This window comes from Pantherophis guttatus, chromosome 1 (genome assembly GCF_059756535.1).
Source record: "Pantherophis guttatus breed Tessera chromosome 1, ASM5975653v1, whole genome shotgun sequence".
NCBI classification, from domain to species: Eukaryota; Metazoa; Chordata; class Lepidosauria; order Squamata; family Colubridae; genus Pantherophis; species Pantherophis guttatus.
In genome coordinates, this window is record NC_142063.1 from 278,063,306 (window position 1) to 278,079,553 (window position 16,248).

A 16,248-nucleotide genomic window follows, 5' to 3' on the forward strand; every position below is an offset into this window, starting at 1 on the left:
AATTTGAAGATTGTTATGCTCTTAGTATATTTCCAATCTCTGCAAAATCTCTTCACTGGAGTTATTTTCTAGTCCATGACCATCCTTGTTCTGTAGTCTGAATCCTCCTTAAAATTGTGCCTTCCTGAATCAGATACTGTAATCAAGGTGGGATCTAACCAATATGAAATTGAACTTTCTGTACTTGAAATTACATTTGCCATGCAGATATGTCACTGACTAGTTTGGAATTAATATGAATAGCATGAAAGGAAAACATTGTGATTATTAGTGTCTTCCCTCTCCCACAAATGTCTACCTATTACTATAGATTGGGAGAATCACTGTGTATCTTGCTGTCCTGTATTATAGTTAGGTCTTTTATATTTAACATTTTGTCCAATTTATCATTGTAGGTTGAAAAAGACTCTGGTTCCACAGATCCCTATTATTGCCTGTCTGATTTTATATCCCCCCTGGACTCTGGTGTTTCTGACTATTTGGGGTTCTTTGCCGTGGCATGCTTTGGAGTAGATGAGCTATGTAAAGAATATGAAAAACAGTCAGATGACTATAGTATTATAATGGTGAAAGCACTAGCAGATCGGTTAGCAGAGGTAATATATTGTAGTTTTGTTTTTTACATGATTCTACTTATTTTAATTCATGTATTGGAAGGGAGGGGGGAAGGGCAGGGAAGGAAGGACCAAGCTGCTTTTTTTGGAAGTAGAAGACTATTATCTGTATAGCAAATGTATTGTGATAACTTACATGTTTTATCCAATGATGTCATTTACGATAGAGTCTTATTGATTCTTTGAAAACCTCCATCAGCAAATGAAAGAATGAATCAATTTTTATTGTTTATTTTTTCCTGTATTCACCAAATCTGCTTCAGAGGGGAAGGGAATCCTGTAGATCATAAGCAGGAGGCATGGGAATCTGAAATAAATATTTTGCTTTTATGGGTCCAAGTGTGGGAAATCAATGGATCAATTAAAATGTCCTTCTAGCACAGCAATGAACCTAGAGTAAATGCAGAGATATTTGGCAATGACAAACAGGCAATGACAAACAATTTTTACCAAAAATACCAAGAAAACTGCTTAGATTTCTCTGAGTAATCACCAAGAGTCTGTGTAGTCACCAGGAGGACTGAGTTGAAAGCATCACACAGTAATAAATTAGGTACTTGGACAAAGCATCATTAAAGTTAGACTTGTTTTGTTTATTTTTAAGGCATTTGCAGAAGAACTTCATGAACGAGTTCGGAAAGAATTCTGGGCTTATTGTAAAAATGAACAGTTGGAATTTTCAGATTTGCGTAAGATAAGATATGATGGCATTCGCCCAGCACCTGGTTACCCATGTCAACCTGACCACACAGAAAAAATCACTATGTGGAGACTTGCGAATATTGAGGAAGCTACAGGTATCTTTCAAAGTTTGGTTAGGAAGTTCTGTTTTAAAATATTTTTTTTTGTTTTTTCATACCTGTTCTGCATTTTGAAATTGGTGAGGGGAGATATTATAAATGCTCTTTTTCATTTTTATTGTCTTCCTTTTATGACTGAGATGTTTATAATGATGAGAGGATCCCCATTATGTTCACCTCCTCTTCAGATTTCCTGAATAAATTGTGCAGGTGGGAGAGAATATGGCCAGGATTGCATGCATGTCCCACCCTCTGTTGACTATTAAATAATCATCTGTTTTTAGTGTATACTTGAAGAAGGCTCCTTCTTTTTCACAAAATCACATTCAGTGTATAGATAATTTGCTAACTGATTGCCCAGCTATAAAATTATAATGGGTGATTTGGACTGGATTTGGCAGGAAATTGAGCTCCCAAAGAGTTTTTCTCCGATATGAGTCAGAGATTCTGCAATTTGGCAATTTTTAAAATCAAAATAGAACCTATCTTCCAAAAGAGCCAACACAATTCCTTTCCTTTGATTCTTACAGGTATTCAGTTAACCGAATCCCTAGCAATGTTCCCTGCCTCAGCAGTATCTGGTCTCTACTTTTCCAATCCGGCTTCTAGGTATTTTGCTGTTGGGAAAATATTGAAAGATCAGGTAAGGCCTTCTTGCTGTTACAGAAATTGCATTAAAAGGAGAGAGCTGGAAATGGGAATCATATACAGAAACACGCTAGTTTTGATAACATATCCTTTAGACCAGGTGTCTCCAACCTTGGCAACTTTAAGCCTGGAGGACTTCAACTCCCAGAATTCCCCAGCCAGCAAAGCTGGGGAGGGAGATAAAGGGACAGAGAGTGAGAGTGAGAGAGAGAGAAGGAGGGAGGGAGAGAGAGAAAGAAAGAGAGAGGGGGAGAGAAGGGGGAGGGAGGGAAGGAAAGAAAGGGACAGAGAATGAGAGAGGGAGGGAGGGAAAGAAAGTGAGAGGAAGATAAAGAGAGGGAGTGAGAGAAAGCTGCCTGGGAAATTCTGGGAGTTGAAGTCCTTCAGGCTTAAAGTTGCCAAGGTTGGAGACCCCTGCTTTAGACCAAGTATCCCCAACCCCAGTCCGTGGCCGAATGCAAGCACACAAAACTGCATTTGCACAAGCAGTGTGCACACGAAGCCATCTTTTTTCCAACACCACTGCTGCTGCCACTGGCAGTCTCCAGAGCCAGAAAGGTTGGGGACCACTGCTTTAGATTATTCAATATGGTATTTGAGCTCTAAATAATTTATTTTGAGTACCAATAATTCCTGTTAAATATTATAAACCGAACAAATGGCGGACATGGTTTAGAAACCTGTAGTTAAATACCATGTTATATTGCAAACATGGAAGTTGATTATTGATGATATTAGCAGAAAATTACTAATGTGTTATTTGGATTTAGAATTTTTGAAATCTTAATCTTGATTAAGTTATTTTAGATGCAGTAAGTGTTAGTATTGCTCATTAACAAGGGTTAGTATTGTCATACCAAACATAATTAAAAGTTTTGGAAGTTTATATATTTTTTAATCTGAGGATTTAAACATAGCTTTGTGACTATGAATGAATGCCACCTTCAATTGTACCACCTCTTACTATATTTGACAGCACAGTATCAGCAGTAGAGTTCTTCAAGTTTTTGGGTTCTGTAATCTCCCAGGACTTGAAATGGACACTTAATGTTAGAACCGCCATTAAAAAGACACAACAAATAATGTTTTTTCTGTGTCAATTCAGAAAGTATAGACTGCCCCAGAAGCTGTTAATACAGCTTTAAAAAGGAATTATTGAGTCTGTCATTTGAACTTCTATGACTTGTTTGGTAAAGCAACCAAACAGGACAGTTACAGACTTGAATGGTTAGTTAAAACTGCAGAAAGAACAACTGCATCCAGTTTCCCTTCCATTGAAGACCTGTATGTTGTGTGGCTAAGAAGGAGGGCTGAGAAGATATCTACAGACCCCTCACATCCTGGACATAAACTGTTTAAATTCCTCCCCTCAGGACACTGCTATAGGGCATTGCATGCCAAAACAACTAGACATAGGGACAGTTTTTTTCCCTTGTGCCATCACGCGGCTGAACACCTAATCCTCACAATGCTGTCTAGTTTCTATGTATATTTATCCATATAGTATGGCTGCAGTATTATTATTTATTCTTATTATCTTCTTTACTGTGCCCTCTTATTGGGATGATGATGATGATGATGATTCTGTTGCTTTGAATGTTCACTGAGAACTTCTGCACTGGAGACAAACTCCTTGTGTGTCTAATCACACTTAACCAAATAAAGTATTCAATTCAATTCATTTTGAAAGAATAAGATTCAAAAGAGAAGAGAACAATAAACTACCCTTCCAAATGTTTCACAAAAACTTCTACACTGATCAAGTACACAACTATTACACAACAGAATATAACAATCCAATAGCACAGAAAATAAGCTATGTAAAATCTCTCAGTCAGAAGACACAATGAAAATTCTTTAATTTCACAATAAGCTAACAAATTCAACAATGTCATTTGGGAAACTGTAGAGATCGTAGACCAAAAGTGCTAGAGAATTCCTACAGGCAGGTCAGTCTGATGGTCTGGCAGGCATGTTGGAAGAAGCTCCGTCTACAAACCATTCAAGAAAGGAAGGAAGCAAAGATCATGGAAAGAGGCAAACAGTCCTGAACGCACCCTTCTGCATCACATATTGCAATCAAGCAATATAGCAATAGCATGTAGATTTATATACCTCTTCATAGTGCTTTTACAGACCTCTCTAAGTGGTTTACAGAGTCAGCATATTGCCCCCCCAACAATCTGGGTCCTCATTTTACCCACCTCGGAAGGATGGAAGGCTGAATCAACCTTGAGCTGGTGAGATTTGAACTGCCGAACTACAGCTAGCAGTCAGCTGAAGGAGCCTGCAGTACTGCACTCTAACCACTGCGCCAACTTGGCTCAATATGTCACTCAAAAAGTAATCAAGGGAGAAACAATAGCCCAATGATAGAACAAGTTACTGCATATAAACAGCTAGCAAAGTGCAGTCCCTCATGCAATCATGATGTTGCTTAATTTGGTAATGACATGTCTGCAAAAGAGAAGCAAGCTCAGACAACACCAAGAGACAGACAGACAGACGGACGCTAAAGGTGGTACAGTAAGTTGTTTAAGGGGGGATTAGTTTTTCACACTGACTCAGTGCACATTGAATGTCTATATTCATGAAATAAATAAAAGCATAAATTGTTCACTTAGATTCTGCTTATATATCATGGAACCTCCAAGAAACTGTTATAACATTAAATGCCAAAGATAACTGAAAAGTCTGAAGGGGTGCTTTTTCATAGAATTGTAGCAAAATATTTTCTATTCAGAAAAAAAATATGAAATCTAGTTTTCCAGGTATTTTTATTACTGTAAGATCTTAAAGTTAAAATGCTAATTAGTCATCCTCTTGTTTGTTCTATAGGTTGAAGACTATGCCTTAAGAAAAAATATGCCTGTGGCAGAAGTTGAAAAATGGCTTGCACCTATTCTTGGATATGATTCAGAGTAACAAAAAGGGGATTGATTGTTTGGTTGGTAATCAGCTTATATCCATAACAGAAAACATTCATAAGCAGAATAGGGAGGGGATTTGTGTCTGTGTTGGGAGGCAGTATTGCTTCTCCATCGCATACTGTCTAGCAGAGTCCACCAAACTTGTTGAACAAATGTGGGAGAAAACTGCTCTTCCTCATTTTCTGATTAATTTTAAACAAACAAGAAACAGCTGTTCTGTGGGTAACTCTTCAAATGATTATTCAGTGTAGCTATCTGCCATGGGGAAAAAAAATAATATCTAATTGTAAAATACTCTGTACACTTTCGGCTACTCTAGAAATGTTGTCCATTTACATGCACGTTACCGTAAGCTATTTAAAATAAATATATATATATATTTTCTAAATTAAAGATCATTCTAATTGTATTTGGGGGTTTGATGTGTGTATATGAAATATCCTTTGCCTGGGTGTCTAAAGTTCATCTTTTTTAATGTTATGGTTTCACAAAGAAATAAAAGGCAAGATAAAAAAAATCAAATACATGAATATTTCATGAAAACTAATGCAAATATTATACTTAATCTGTAATTCACTACTGATACTATAATCTGTAATTTTGTCTTCGGAGAATATAGCCATTGGGCATTGTTTTATAGCCATAAGAAAAAGCTCAGCAGCTATTTGCACTGATATGTCCCTCTATTTGGGAATCTTACTGATATTTAATATAATTGTATGTCTATTTAATAGGTGGTGCCTCTTCTTTCATTTGGAAGAGATGCTTCAGAATGACTTGGGCTATGAATGCAACACTTTTCTGCAATTCATGGCAGTCACCTCTTTTCAGAAATATGATCAGAGAAAAAAGACCTTGCTTTAATGAGATGTATATCAGTTGCCTTTGTGGTGCCCATGTTTTCTGAAATACTTTTTCCCAATTGAATCCCTCAAGCATTGCATAGCTTTAATATTTAATAGCAAATTGGTTCAGAAATTAAAAGGAATGTGAGAGATTAGTAAGTGCCTTGATTCTTAATTCCTTCTTAATATACTGGGATATATGTCTGAATAGTAAAGGAATATGGGAAAAGGGCCCACGATAGTGTTACCTCCTAGCTTCAGGAGAATATGGCATACATTCACATAAACAGTTCTAGATGTTACGGAGTTCATATTTGCATATAAGCCTAAGAATATTCTTCAGGTTTCTCCACTTAAGTTATGGTGATTGGAGTTTACAGGATGCCCTCTTGTCATTCCTGTGTTCACGTCTTTTTTCTAAATAACTGATTGCTTATCGATTATTATAATCAATTGTTCATAATAGCTCAGTTATTTACTTTTGTAAGCACTGGAAAAATCATGTTCTTTTTGGAAGTTTTATAATATCTGTTTGTAATTATACTCACAGGTGGCTAAGCCTTCTGTTCTGTTACTACAGAAATGTGCTCTGTTATTTCTGTGTTGTGTTACATACCAAGAGCTGCCAAAACATTAGATTGCAGATCTTTAGATTTTTACATGAACAGTACCTTATGCCACTGCCATAAGGAGGTCAGTTTCTTGAACTCTCTATTTTCTTTTGCCATCAAATTGTCTTTTTGCAGGCCTCTGTGATATGTGGATTCTTCATTAGTACTACATGCATTCTGGTATCGATAGAGGACTTAAATTAGTACTGCTAATAATTTCACAATAGGTTTTCATATATTTTATTTTCCCATTTTAATTTGAGGAAAATGTTTATTAATGATAGACTGCAATTCATTTGTAGACTTCGATAGACACTCTCTAGGGCCTTGATAAAACCAAATTAGATTTCAGTCTTAATGAAACAGAAGTATTCATTTAGACAAGAGAAAAGTCTCACATTCTGTAGATCTCAAACAATGAGGTTTATGAATAGATGTAAACTGGGAAGTTTTGAAAAGTCAAGTCCCCCTCAAGAAAAACGCCTGCTGAAATATCACTAATAGTTCCTGTAACACTTTCATCTTACGTAGACACATGCCCCAAATTTTGAGTAAATGAACCATCTGGAAGCCATGTATACTGTTAATTTTCTTCTTTAGATTACCATCTGAAAGGAATGGAAGTCAACTAGCAGCCTGCATCCCTTCTCTGTGACAGCCAGGTCACAACTTCCTATCATATTTTTCCTTCTTCTCCAACCCACTTACTATTATTAATATTTATTCCTAATGCTCCATTCCCAAGTGTGTCATGTGAATCCTGATTGGTGTTACACAGGCAAGAGTTTCTTGGTTTGCAAGGCAGTACCTAGAGATCTTAGCCACTGTTTATCATTGAAAGACTATTATTCATACAGATTTTATATTACATGTTTTGATATCTCTATGTCAAAGTATGATTAGCCCAACAGACCTCTCACCAGATTTAATAATTCTAATGCCCTGTTTCCTCTAAAATAAGACATCCCCTGATAATAAGCCCAATCAGGCTTTTGAGCACATGCGCTAAAATACCCCCCCCCCAAAATAACCCCTCCCCGAAATTATTTAAACGTATGCCGGTCCCCACCATTTCCTCTGGTTAGGGTTAGGGAGACAGACCTGGAAATCAAGACGGCAAGAGGAACCCCATCTTGGTCCATGCGCCCCAAAGTAATAAGACATCCCTGAAAATAAGGCCAAGCACTTATTTTGGGGTTCAAAAAAATATAAGGGTTTTATTTTCAGCTAAACATGGTATTCTTTATGCTCCAACCACTGGGCTTATGGAGGATTTATCAGCATCAAATTTCAAATAAAACCTCCTACTAAAGTATGGTTCTTTGGGATTGTTTTGTTAACTTCTCTGGCATCCTGTATACATTATTAATATCAGCAAGTGTTCACTGTATAGTAGATGCATAAGTTATTTTGAACTCTGGCAGTTGCATGAATGACTTTATTATTTTGCTGTTTGTTTTGTTTCTGCAAAAAACAAACAGATGGGGTAAGTGCCTCAGCAAACAAGCTCTCTGCTAGATGTTAAAATCAAATTCCTAAACTTCCCTCCTTATCTCTATCTGGGGTAGAGTAAAGAGGGCAGATTTTTTGCAGGAAGGCTGGCACATTTTTCCACCACTTTTTTTCCTAGTTTTTCAAGGATTGCAGAAAACTTGTGATTTGTGGCACGAGACTGTCACAGAGTGAGGAAAACCAAACATTTTTTAAAACTTTTTTCTTTTCAATTTTTAAAGGGAAGATTGGCTCAGTAGTTAAAAATAGATGTGCTAAAACTTGCAGACACTTAATGCATCTATTTTTAACCCTCAAGTGCAAAAAAAAAGGTAATCAGTCTCTTTGCCACCTACTTTCTAAATTTTCTTTGGAGGGGGCAGAGAAAAATAAATTGAATGCTTGGGGCCTTGCATTTTTCTTTATAGCAAACCCCATTCCATTAAATAAAGTGCATTTTTAAAAAAGGAAATAGGATCTCTCTTTACCTTAGAAGTACAGGGAAGCATTGTTGTAAATAAGATGTCTGAGGCTTTCTTTCTAGCAATCTAACTGTCAAGGTACCAAGATGCTGGGTTTTCTTTGCTATCCTTGTTGCCTCTCGTTTTTTAAAAACCCTTTGTTTGTGTAATTGCAGAGCTTTATCCTTAGCTGTTCTTAATCACTAGTTTTTTCTTTCTGGTTGTGATGGACCTCTTTCCTTAAGTAGTGCTTTTGTGAGATACTGCAAAGTTTATGTACCTGACTCTTATCCAACAGTTCAAATTAGATTCTCCAACTATCTTCCTTAGTATTCCTGATTATCCTATTATTTGGCTACTATTGCAGGGCTCTACTCTTGAGGACTTTCATGATCCCCCATTTTCACATATTAACAGTACATTTCTGAATACATTATGCCATTAAATTGGATTTACGGGTGACTTGTTCAAATCTCTGATGGCCTATCAAGAAAAAACAAAATGAGAATTCCATGTGAGCTTCATTAGAAATATACAAATACACACATACACTAATGCAATTTGAAAAGCTGTAGATAAGAGTGGTATATTTTTAAATGACTAAAAACTCAATTTAAATCCTTTCTGTGTCATGAAACTCACTGAATATCATAAAAAGAATTGCTGTCTCTCAGCCTAACCTAGCTGAGAGACTAATCCATGTACATTATTCATGAAAAAGAGTGAAATGCATGGGATAAAATTACGTTTCAGCACAACCAAAATCAGGATTAAAAATATGCTACCCTTACCAATGCTACTTTACAGTAATTGGTTCTTTTAACCCAAATTGAAGTTAGCTTGATTTGATGAATTTCCCTCTGGCAAGAAAGATTTTCATAATTGTAGAGCATTCAGAAGGTTTAATAAAACTAGAAGGAATAAATTCCCAGGGAGTTGACATGGTGGAAACTGTTCCTGGTTATCAGTGAAGCATGAAACGTAACACAACTGGTCTTTTAAAATCTCTAAATGCTGTTGTGTGGAGAAGGGAAGAAAGGGGAAAAAAATATTATTGGCTTCAAACACCATTGAAAGTTAGCAATTTGTTGCAGAATTCCAGTGAAACAATCCTGGGCAGTTTGGAGCATAAGAAAATTGGAGCTGGGAGGATAATGGGGAGACTTATGGAAACCTTAATTCAGAGTCTATTCAGTCAAACAACTAGCAATAGCACCCACAAATGCCAGCCGCACTTAATCAAATACGGATGTATTCATTTCTAAAAATAAAATAATAAAAAGTATCATCTAGTTTTCTTCTAACAATACTTTAACATTTTTGTGGTTTAATTGTGTAAGACTTAAGTGTGTATAAATGTATATTTTAAAATTACTATGTAGCATAAAATGGCACCTGGTGTTATTTTTCTGTTAATGGCTTAGTATATCCTTCTCAAGTCTTTGAAAGAAAGATTAAGAACAAATAATATTGCTAAACCTTAGCACTGTTATTGATCTGCCTTGTAGCCTGATGGATGAAAGTACGTGAGTCTCAGACTCTGCTCATGACAAGTATTAAATATATATGGAGTTGGGTTTTTGGAACACCGTTGGAACAGCAGCACTTTAACTACTTTCTCTCAATAGAAATTGAGTGAATTCTAAGGAAAACCAACCAGCAATTAGAATTTTCCAATTTCTGCTTTGCATTTTTTGCATACTTCGTTAATACATGTATCATTCACTAGGGAAAATCATTCACTAGGGACTACTAAACTATGCATTATTGCACCCATTAGTAATCTGGAATGACCTTTTTATTTTGCTAGAGTTATGTATTACATGAACAAGTCCATAGTTGTATTTCTTCTTTATAAAATGTTGCTGGAACCAAGTGGGTTCTAGAAAAAAATATGGCTGAATGGATGTGAATTTTTTTCCACCTCCTTCCCTGAAATCGAAGTTAAGAGTGAGGGAAAGGCAGTGATAATAATGTTAACTTGTATTTCGTTTCTAATAACAGGAAGAAGTGTTCTACTTTGTAGAAGGGAATGTTGTGTTGTATTCAAATGTTTTCTTTCAAATTAATAAATAGACCTGTGTTCAAAGACCAGTATTCCATAATCTCTTGTAGTTTAAGTGTATTGTGTGTACAACTCCTGGAAACTATACTTAGCAAGTCTAGTTGGGTGATGGGAGTTGTAGTTTCAACATGCTTCTAACCACAGATTTAGAAAGCGAATACAGGGGATGCTATTATTTAAGTTTCTTTTACATATAAATGTCATTAATTATCCATATGGTAGATTTATTCTACAACATAATTCTCTATTAACACCTGGAATGAGTTTTAGAAAATGTAATTTTAAAAATGTACCTTGTCTCACTAATTCTGAAACACACACAAGTATTTCAACATGCTGTTTTTGTCTGTGAAGTCAGAACATTAACATTCTAGCTCCAGGCTAACTTGTATCTTATGTTCCCCTTTGCCTTGAAAAAGCCACTCAGCTTTGCAGACTATTTTCCCTAGCTGTTTCTCCACTAGACTAATCAAACTTTGTCCATTGCTATTTAGTTCAGACCCCACTATTCTCCATCAGTGTTTGTCTTTTCCCTTAATAACTAGCAAATCTATACTGCTATGATTTATATATAATAAAAGTGTCAACAGGGGATGGTGATTTAAAATGAGGTGGTTTTGAAATGTTTAAATGTTATGTAGTATGGTAGTAGTGCAATTATTTGAAGACTACTGACATTCTACTTAGCAATTTCTATCTGCCAAGTTATCACAGCATATTTTTATGTGCAGTTAACTTGTCATACATTTCGTCCCATTAAAGGCTTCTCTGTTCATTACTTTGCTCTCTTGTACTGTGCTGGACATTTTAAAATGTTCCTCACCACAAGAACATGGGGGTCAGTGAACAATTTTAACTCAAATTTCTCTCCTGCAACCCACAAACTCACTCCCATTGTTCTTTTGGAGGATCTCCCACTTTCCCAAATCAGATACTGTAGATCCCGAATATCTCAGAGCAGAAGAGAAATCAAATGATAACACCTGGCTTTTATCCAGAGGAATATTCCATTCTACTATTTCTAACTGGTTGTTACATTGCTGTGCTATTTTATTTATATTAAGGTGACTAGACAGCCTTACATTTTAAAACTCTCTAGAGGCTGAAACCATAGAGAAAATCAGATGTCAACACACATTAATAAGTATATAATTAGTTCCAATTAACACATCTACAGACTGTAACATACATTTCATGCACAATTAGTATCTGTGAACATGAAACTAAAATGCATTTCTATTTTTCATACTGTTTTGGCTCTTAGCCTTGTTTAAAAGCTTGTATCCAAGTTATCTGTGTATGAAAGTAGTACAAAAATGGTAGTGTGGAGTGCTGATAACTGTATGGAATGATACTATATGGAAATCAGTGGCATCAGAAAGTCTGTTAACTGCATTCTGGATTTTAATGGAAATTGAAATGGTGAGTTTATACCTATGAATTTGTAAGTTGTAATACATGCTTATACTATATGCATGAATCAAGATATGTTTTTCAATAAAGCTGAATTATTTCACATTATACATCCCTTGATTTAACCCAATGAAATATCCATTGGATATAAGTGCAGCCAAATGCAGTAGAAAGTGGCAGAGATCAGGTCTTGGTCACCAAAGTAACTGTGACCACTACAGTATGCTGAATCCAATGGCACCTGCACCCATAAGGCACTTACATGCAGAGCAGAAGCTACAAGAAAGTTAGCTAAAGTCAACGTGTGCTGATTAAAGGTCATGTTCTATACTTGTAATCTTAAATTCTGATTTGGAAAGACCTCCAGGGAAACCAATAGACAATTTAAAAAAATCAATTATCAAATTAAACTCAGGATGTTCATCACTATAAACACAATAATCAGTGGAAGTGGAAGATGATTGCTAAGGCCAGGAGAATTCAAAATGAGAATATAATTACCTTTCAATAGGCCTCCCTAGTCAGTGTAAGGTTAGTGACAAAATTAGGTGGGTCTTTCTAAGGACATTTCAAAGTTGCATAATGCGTCTAAAAAAACAGTCCACTCGATTTTCATGTAAGAGCAAGAAAATGTTTAAAAAATTTTCCAATATGATCGACATTTCTGGGAAGATACAAAACCATTCAGGCTTTTAAAATCTAAACTGGCATTATAATTTGGCCTAGAAATACAAGTTAGAAGTAAATGACTATGAGAAACAGTATGTCCTTTTGCTGTTTTTGAAATTCCAAATAATTTTCTAAAATCTTTTAAAAAGGAGATGCACTCTTTCTGATTCCTACATACAGTGGTAATGGGTATGTCCAAACAGATCATGATCCAACAGCACTAAGGAAACAGTGTGTTCATGGATGATATCCATGTCAACAGTATATTCCAGCATGCCATAAATGAGGTTATGATGAAACATGAATATTTAAAAAACTGATTGTGCTAATATAAAAAATATTGTTTTTTCATGCAGCAAATTTGGATTGGATAGATAGTACAATTCATGTCTTATTTCCTTTTCTTGGTTTTTTAAAAAAATATATCTGCTATATTTCTTGTACTGTGCTCAAAACCAGGAATAATTGACCAAGAAGGCAACTCTTATTAATCAGGATGATTTGTTTTCCACTGAGTTGCAAACCAAATTCTATTCAGGCTGATTATCTGAAATATCTTAATTTCATTTGCATTTGAGATAACTAATACCAGTATCACTTGGAAGAAGTGGGAAAATCTGATTTGGTTGACATGGTAATTAGTGAGGTTATATAATCTCTATCAATCAGTTTTTTTCCTGTGTGAGATATAATCCTTACTGATATTTTTTACAAGTTATTGCATAATCCCAGAAGTTGTCCTTTTCAACAGTGTATGACAAGATTTCAGAAATAAGTATAGTGTCATTTCTGCCCTGAGTAAAAAGCAGATTACGTAACAGAATTAATACTAATTAATGCCTTGTAGTCTTGCAGTTCTTAGCAGGATAAGAAAAAGAATGCCATCTTTTGCTTAACAGCAAAAGACCAGCCTATGCACTTAAAAGCTTCTGGTTGGGTAGAATTTATATAACTGTACCTATTAGGCATGGACAGTAATATCTGCATAAATCTCAAAGAAATAAGCAAGCATTCCCCCAAAAAAGATTAAAAATGCTTGCTTAGTGTGCTATTAATATTGCTGGCTCAAGGTCTAAACATATAGGATATAGATAACCCAATCAATAATAGATATTGATTGCACCCAGCTTTTTATTGAAAATGTTTAGGATTGCATTATTAGTTGTTTAAAGCAGGGGCTTGATTTTAAATTTATATTCTGGTTATTTCATTAATGCGGAAAAATTTATATTATAAAAATTAATGTATACTTACGTGTTTATAATTGTAAATATTTAGAAGAAAATTAGGAGTAAATGGTCATGAATATTAAAATGCAATTTTGTCAAATGTCAGCACTCTTTAGGTTAAAAGATCCATTTGGACATTTACATAAATCATTACAATCTCCTGTTTACTAGCTACTGCCTTTTACAAAGCTAGGCTTACTATATTTTTTATGATGTTTCACTGTCATTTTAATGAGTTTTAATTGGGCCAAATTTATATATCTTTTAAGTGTTTTTTAATATTTGTACTGCATGTTTTTTAATTCTGGCTGTACACCACCCTGAGTCCTCAGGGAGAAGGGCGGTATAGAAATTCAATAAATAAATAAATAAATAAATAACAACTGGAGAAATTGTTCAATTGAGATAAGAGGGCACTGCTGGGGCGGGTGTGTGTGTGATTTTATTATATATTAATTTATTTGATTCTTTTTTATTAGTTTTATTGTTTTAAATGAGGTTTTATATTCTGTAAACTGCCTTAAGTCACCATGTGCGAATAGGCGGCGATATAAATTCAATAAATAAATAAATTGGCATATGTCCAATTCCCCAAATTGGACATATTTTCACATCATAGGTATGTTCACTATTCCTGTGAATTTTTGAGTTTGATAGACAAAGTCTGTTACTAAGTTATTATTATTATTATTATTATTATTATTTATTAGATTTCTATACCGCCCTACTCCCGAAGGACTCAGGGCGGTGCACAGCCAAACAATAAAAACACATACAATACAAAATTTAAAAAATAGAATAAAATCAAATTAAATAATTTTGGCCCCGACAAATTTAAAACCCCAAACTTTTAAAACCAATTTAAAATTGAATATATAAATACTAAAAAATATTTAAAATTTTAAAAATCTTTTATAAAAGAGGGGGAAAATTAGGCCAGGCCGGCCTGGTGAAATAGTAAGGTCTTTAAGGCGCGGCGGAAGGTGCGCAGATCCGGGATCCTCCGTATCTCTGGGGGGAGCTCGTTCCAGATAGTAGGTGCCCCCACAGAGAAGGCTCTCCCCCTGGGGAAGTTAATTTCTTCTCTAGATTGGTATTGCCTGTTGACATATTTTAAACTTAAAAAAAAAAAATATCGAGACAGACTGGCCTTTGTAATCTTTCAAGATACTCCTTAAGTCTTTCTTGTTCCAATTCTCCAAAATATTATCTTTGCCATTCAGAGATTGATGAGATTTATTTCAGCAGTTTAATTCCAATTTCTGTTTCTTTTAGTCCATAACATCTTACGAAATATTCTGCATATAATTTACGAAGTTGATGGTATATAAAAGTAATACACTCCTTGCCTAATTTTGAATCATTTAACATCTCCATAGTACATTCTACTTGCAGCTTCAAAATCAATGAACTCTTCAAATGTAGATGAAGGTGGTGGTATTTGCCCCATCATGCTGAATACCAGTATTAGAACTGAATGCATTAATAATATACATTAATGACACATTCTGATGTTAACAATATCATAAAATGTTTTACTTAAAGAAACATTGTTAAAATATATTAAAACGATACCGAACTAAACATGAGATAAAAGGTACGCTAAATTTGGGGAAAATGTTCATACAAGAAATTTACATAAACACTTAACTGAATGGTGGCCCATTTTCACACGTGATAGGCATCATCATCTGCATATGGCTGAATTGGAAAGAAATATTCCAAAATAAGTTTACTAGAAATTGTAATGCCAACACATTAGAAATCTCTATAGACTTTTAGCTATGCACTTTGGGATGAACATCCTTCGAATGGTATGGGAGTATGAATGGATTTCCAGAAAAGTTGCAGACTACAGGAACCATTTGCGCTTCAGTTTGACATGCATACAACACGGACTCATCCCCAACAACTGTGCCTGTCTTCAATAGTGAAGGGACACAGGGCAGAAAATATCCTGCAGCCAAGAAGGCTCCACACCCATTTGCACTACTCAGGTGACCCTGAGGAAACATAAACCTCCAAGTACTTCAACAACTCTCTAAAAGGGTGCAAATTACCAGCTCTGTGCAAGGAATATAAATCGGGTGAAATCTAAAATATGTTACTACCGGTTCTGTGGGCGTGGCTTGGTGGTGGTGGGTAATGTGACTGGGTGGGCGTGGCCAACTTTTTTTTTTTACTTTTAAAAGCATTTTTTCTACAACCTCTTCAGGCGAAGAGGTTGCAGAGAAAAATGCTTTTAGAAGCCTCTGACGATCCCAGCTGAGCTACGCAATCATCAGAGGCTTTTTTTTTAACTTTTAAAAGAATTTTTTTGGCCGAAGAGGTTGTAGAAAAAATGCTTTTAAAAGTAAAAAAACCAACCTCTGATGATCTCGTGGCTCAGCTGGGCATGGGGGGGGGGGGCGCAGGGATTTTTGCTACTGGTTCCCCGAACCACCCGCTGCCATTGCTACCGGATCAGGCGAT

General features: G+C 35.4%; 1 protein-coding gene across 2 annotated transcripts in view; it reads left to right on the plus strand.

Annotated features, from left to right (window-relative positions):
• The window catches only part of MTR (5-methyltetrahydrofolate-homocysteine methyltransferase), an 87,301-nt gene extending 76,812 nt beyond the window's left edge, over nucleotides 1–10,489 (plus strand). For both annotated transcript variants that reach the window (XM_034428287.3, XM_087882972.1), the window contains 4 exons: nucleotides 396–596; nucleotides 1,219–1,411; nucleotides 1,945–2,057; nucleotides 4,901–10,489. In XM_034428287.3, coding sequence (XP_034284178.2) covers nucleotides 396–596; nucleotides 1,219–1,411; nucleotides 1,945–2,057; nucleotides 4,901–4,987 — 594 coding nt within the window. In that variant the 3' untranslated portion in view covers nucleotides 4,988–10,489. The remainder of the gene's footprint in view (nucleotides 1–395; nucleotides 597–1,218; nucleotides 1,412–1,944; nucleotides 2,058–4,900) is intronic.
• The last annotated feature ends 5,759 nt before the right edge of the window (nucleotides 10,490–16,248 follow it).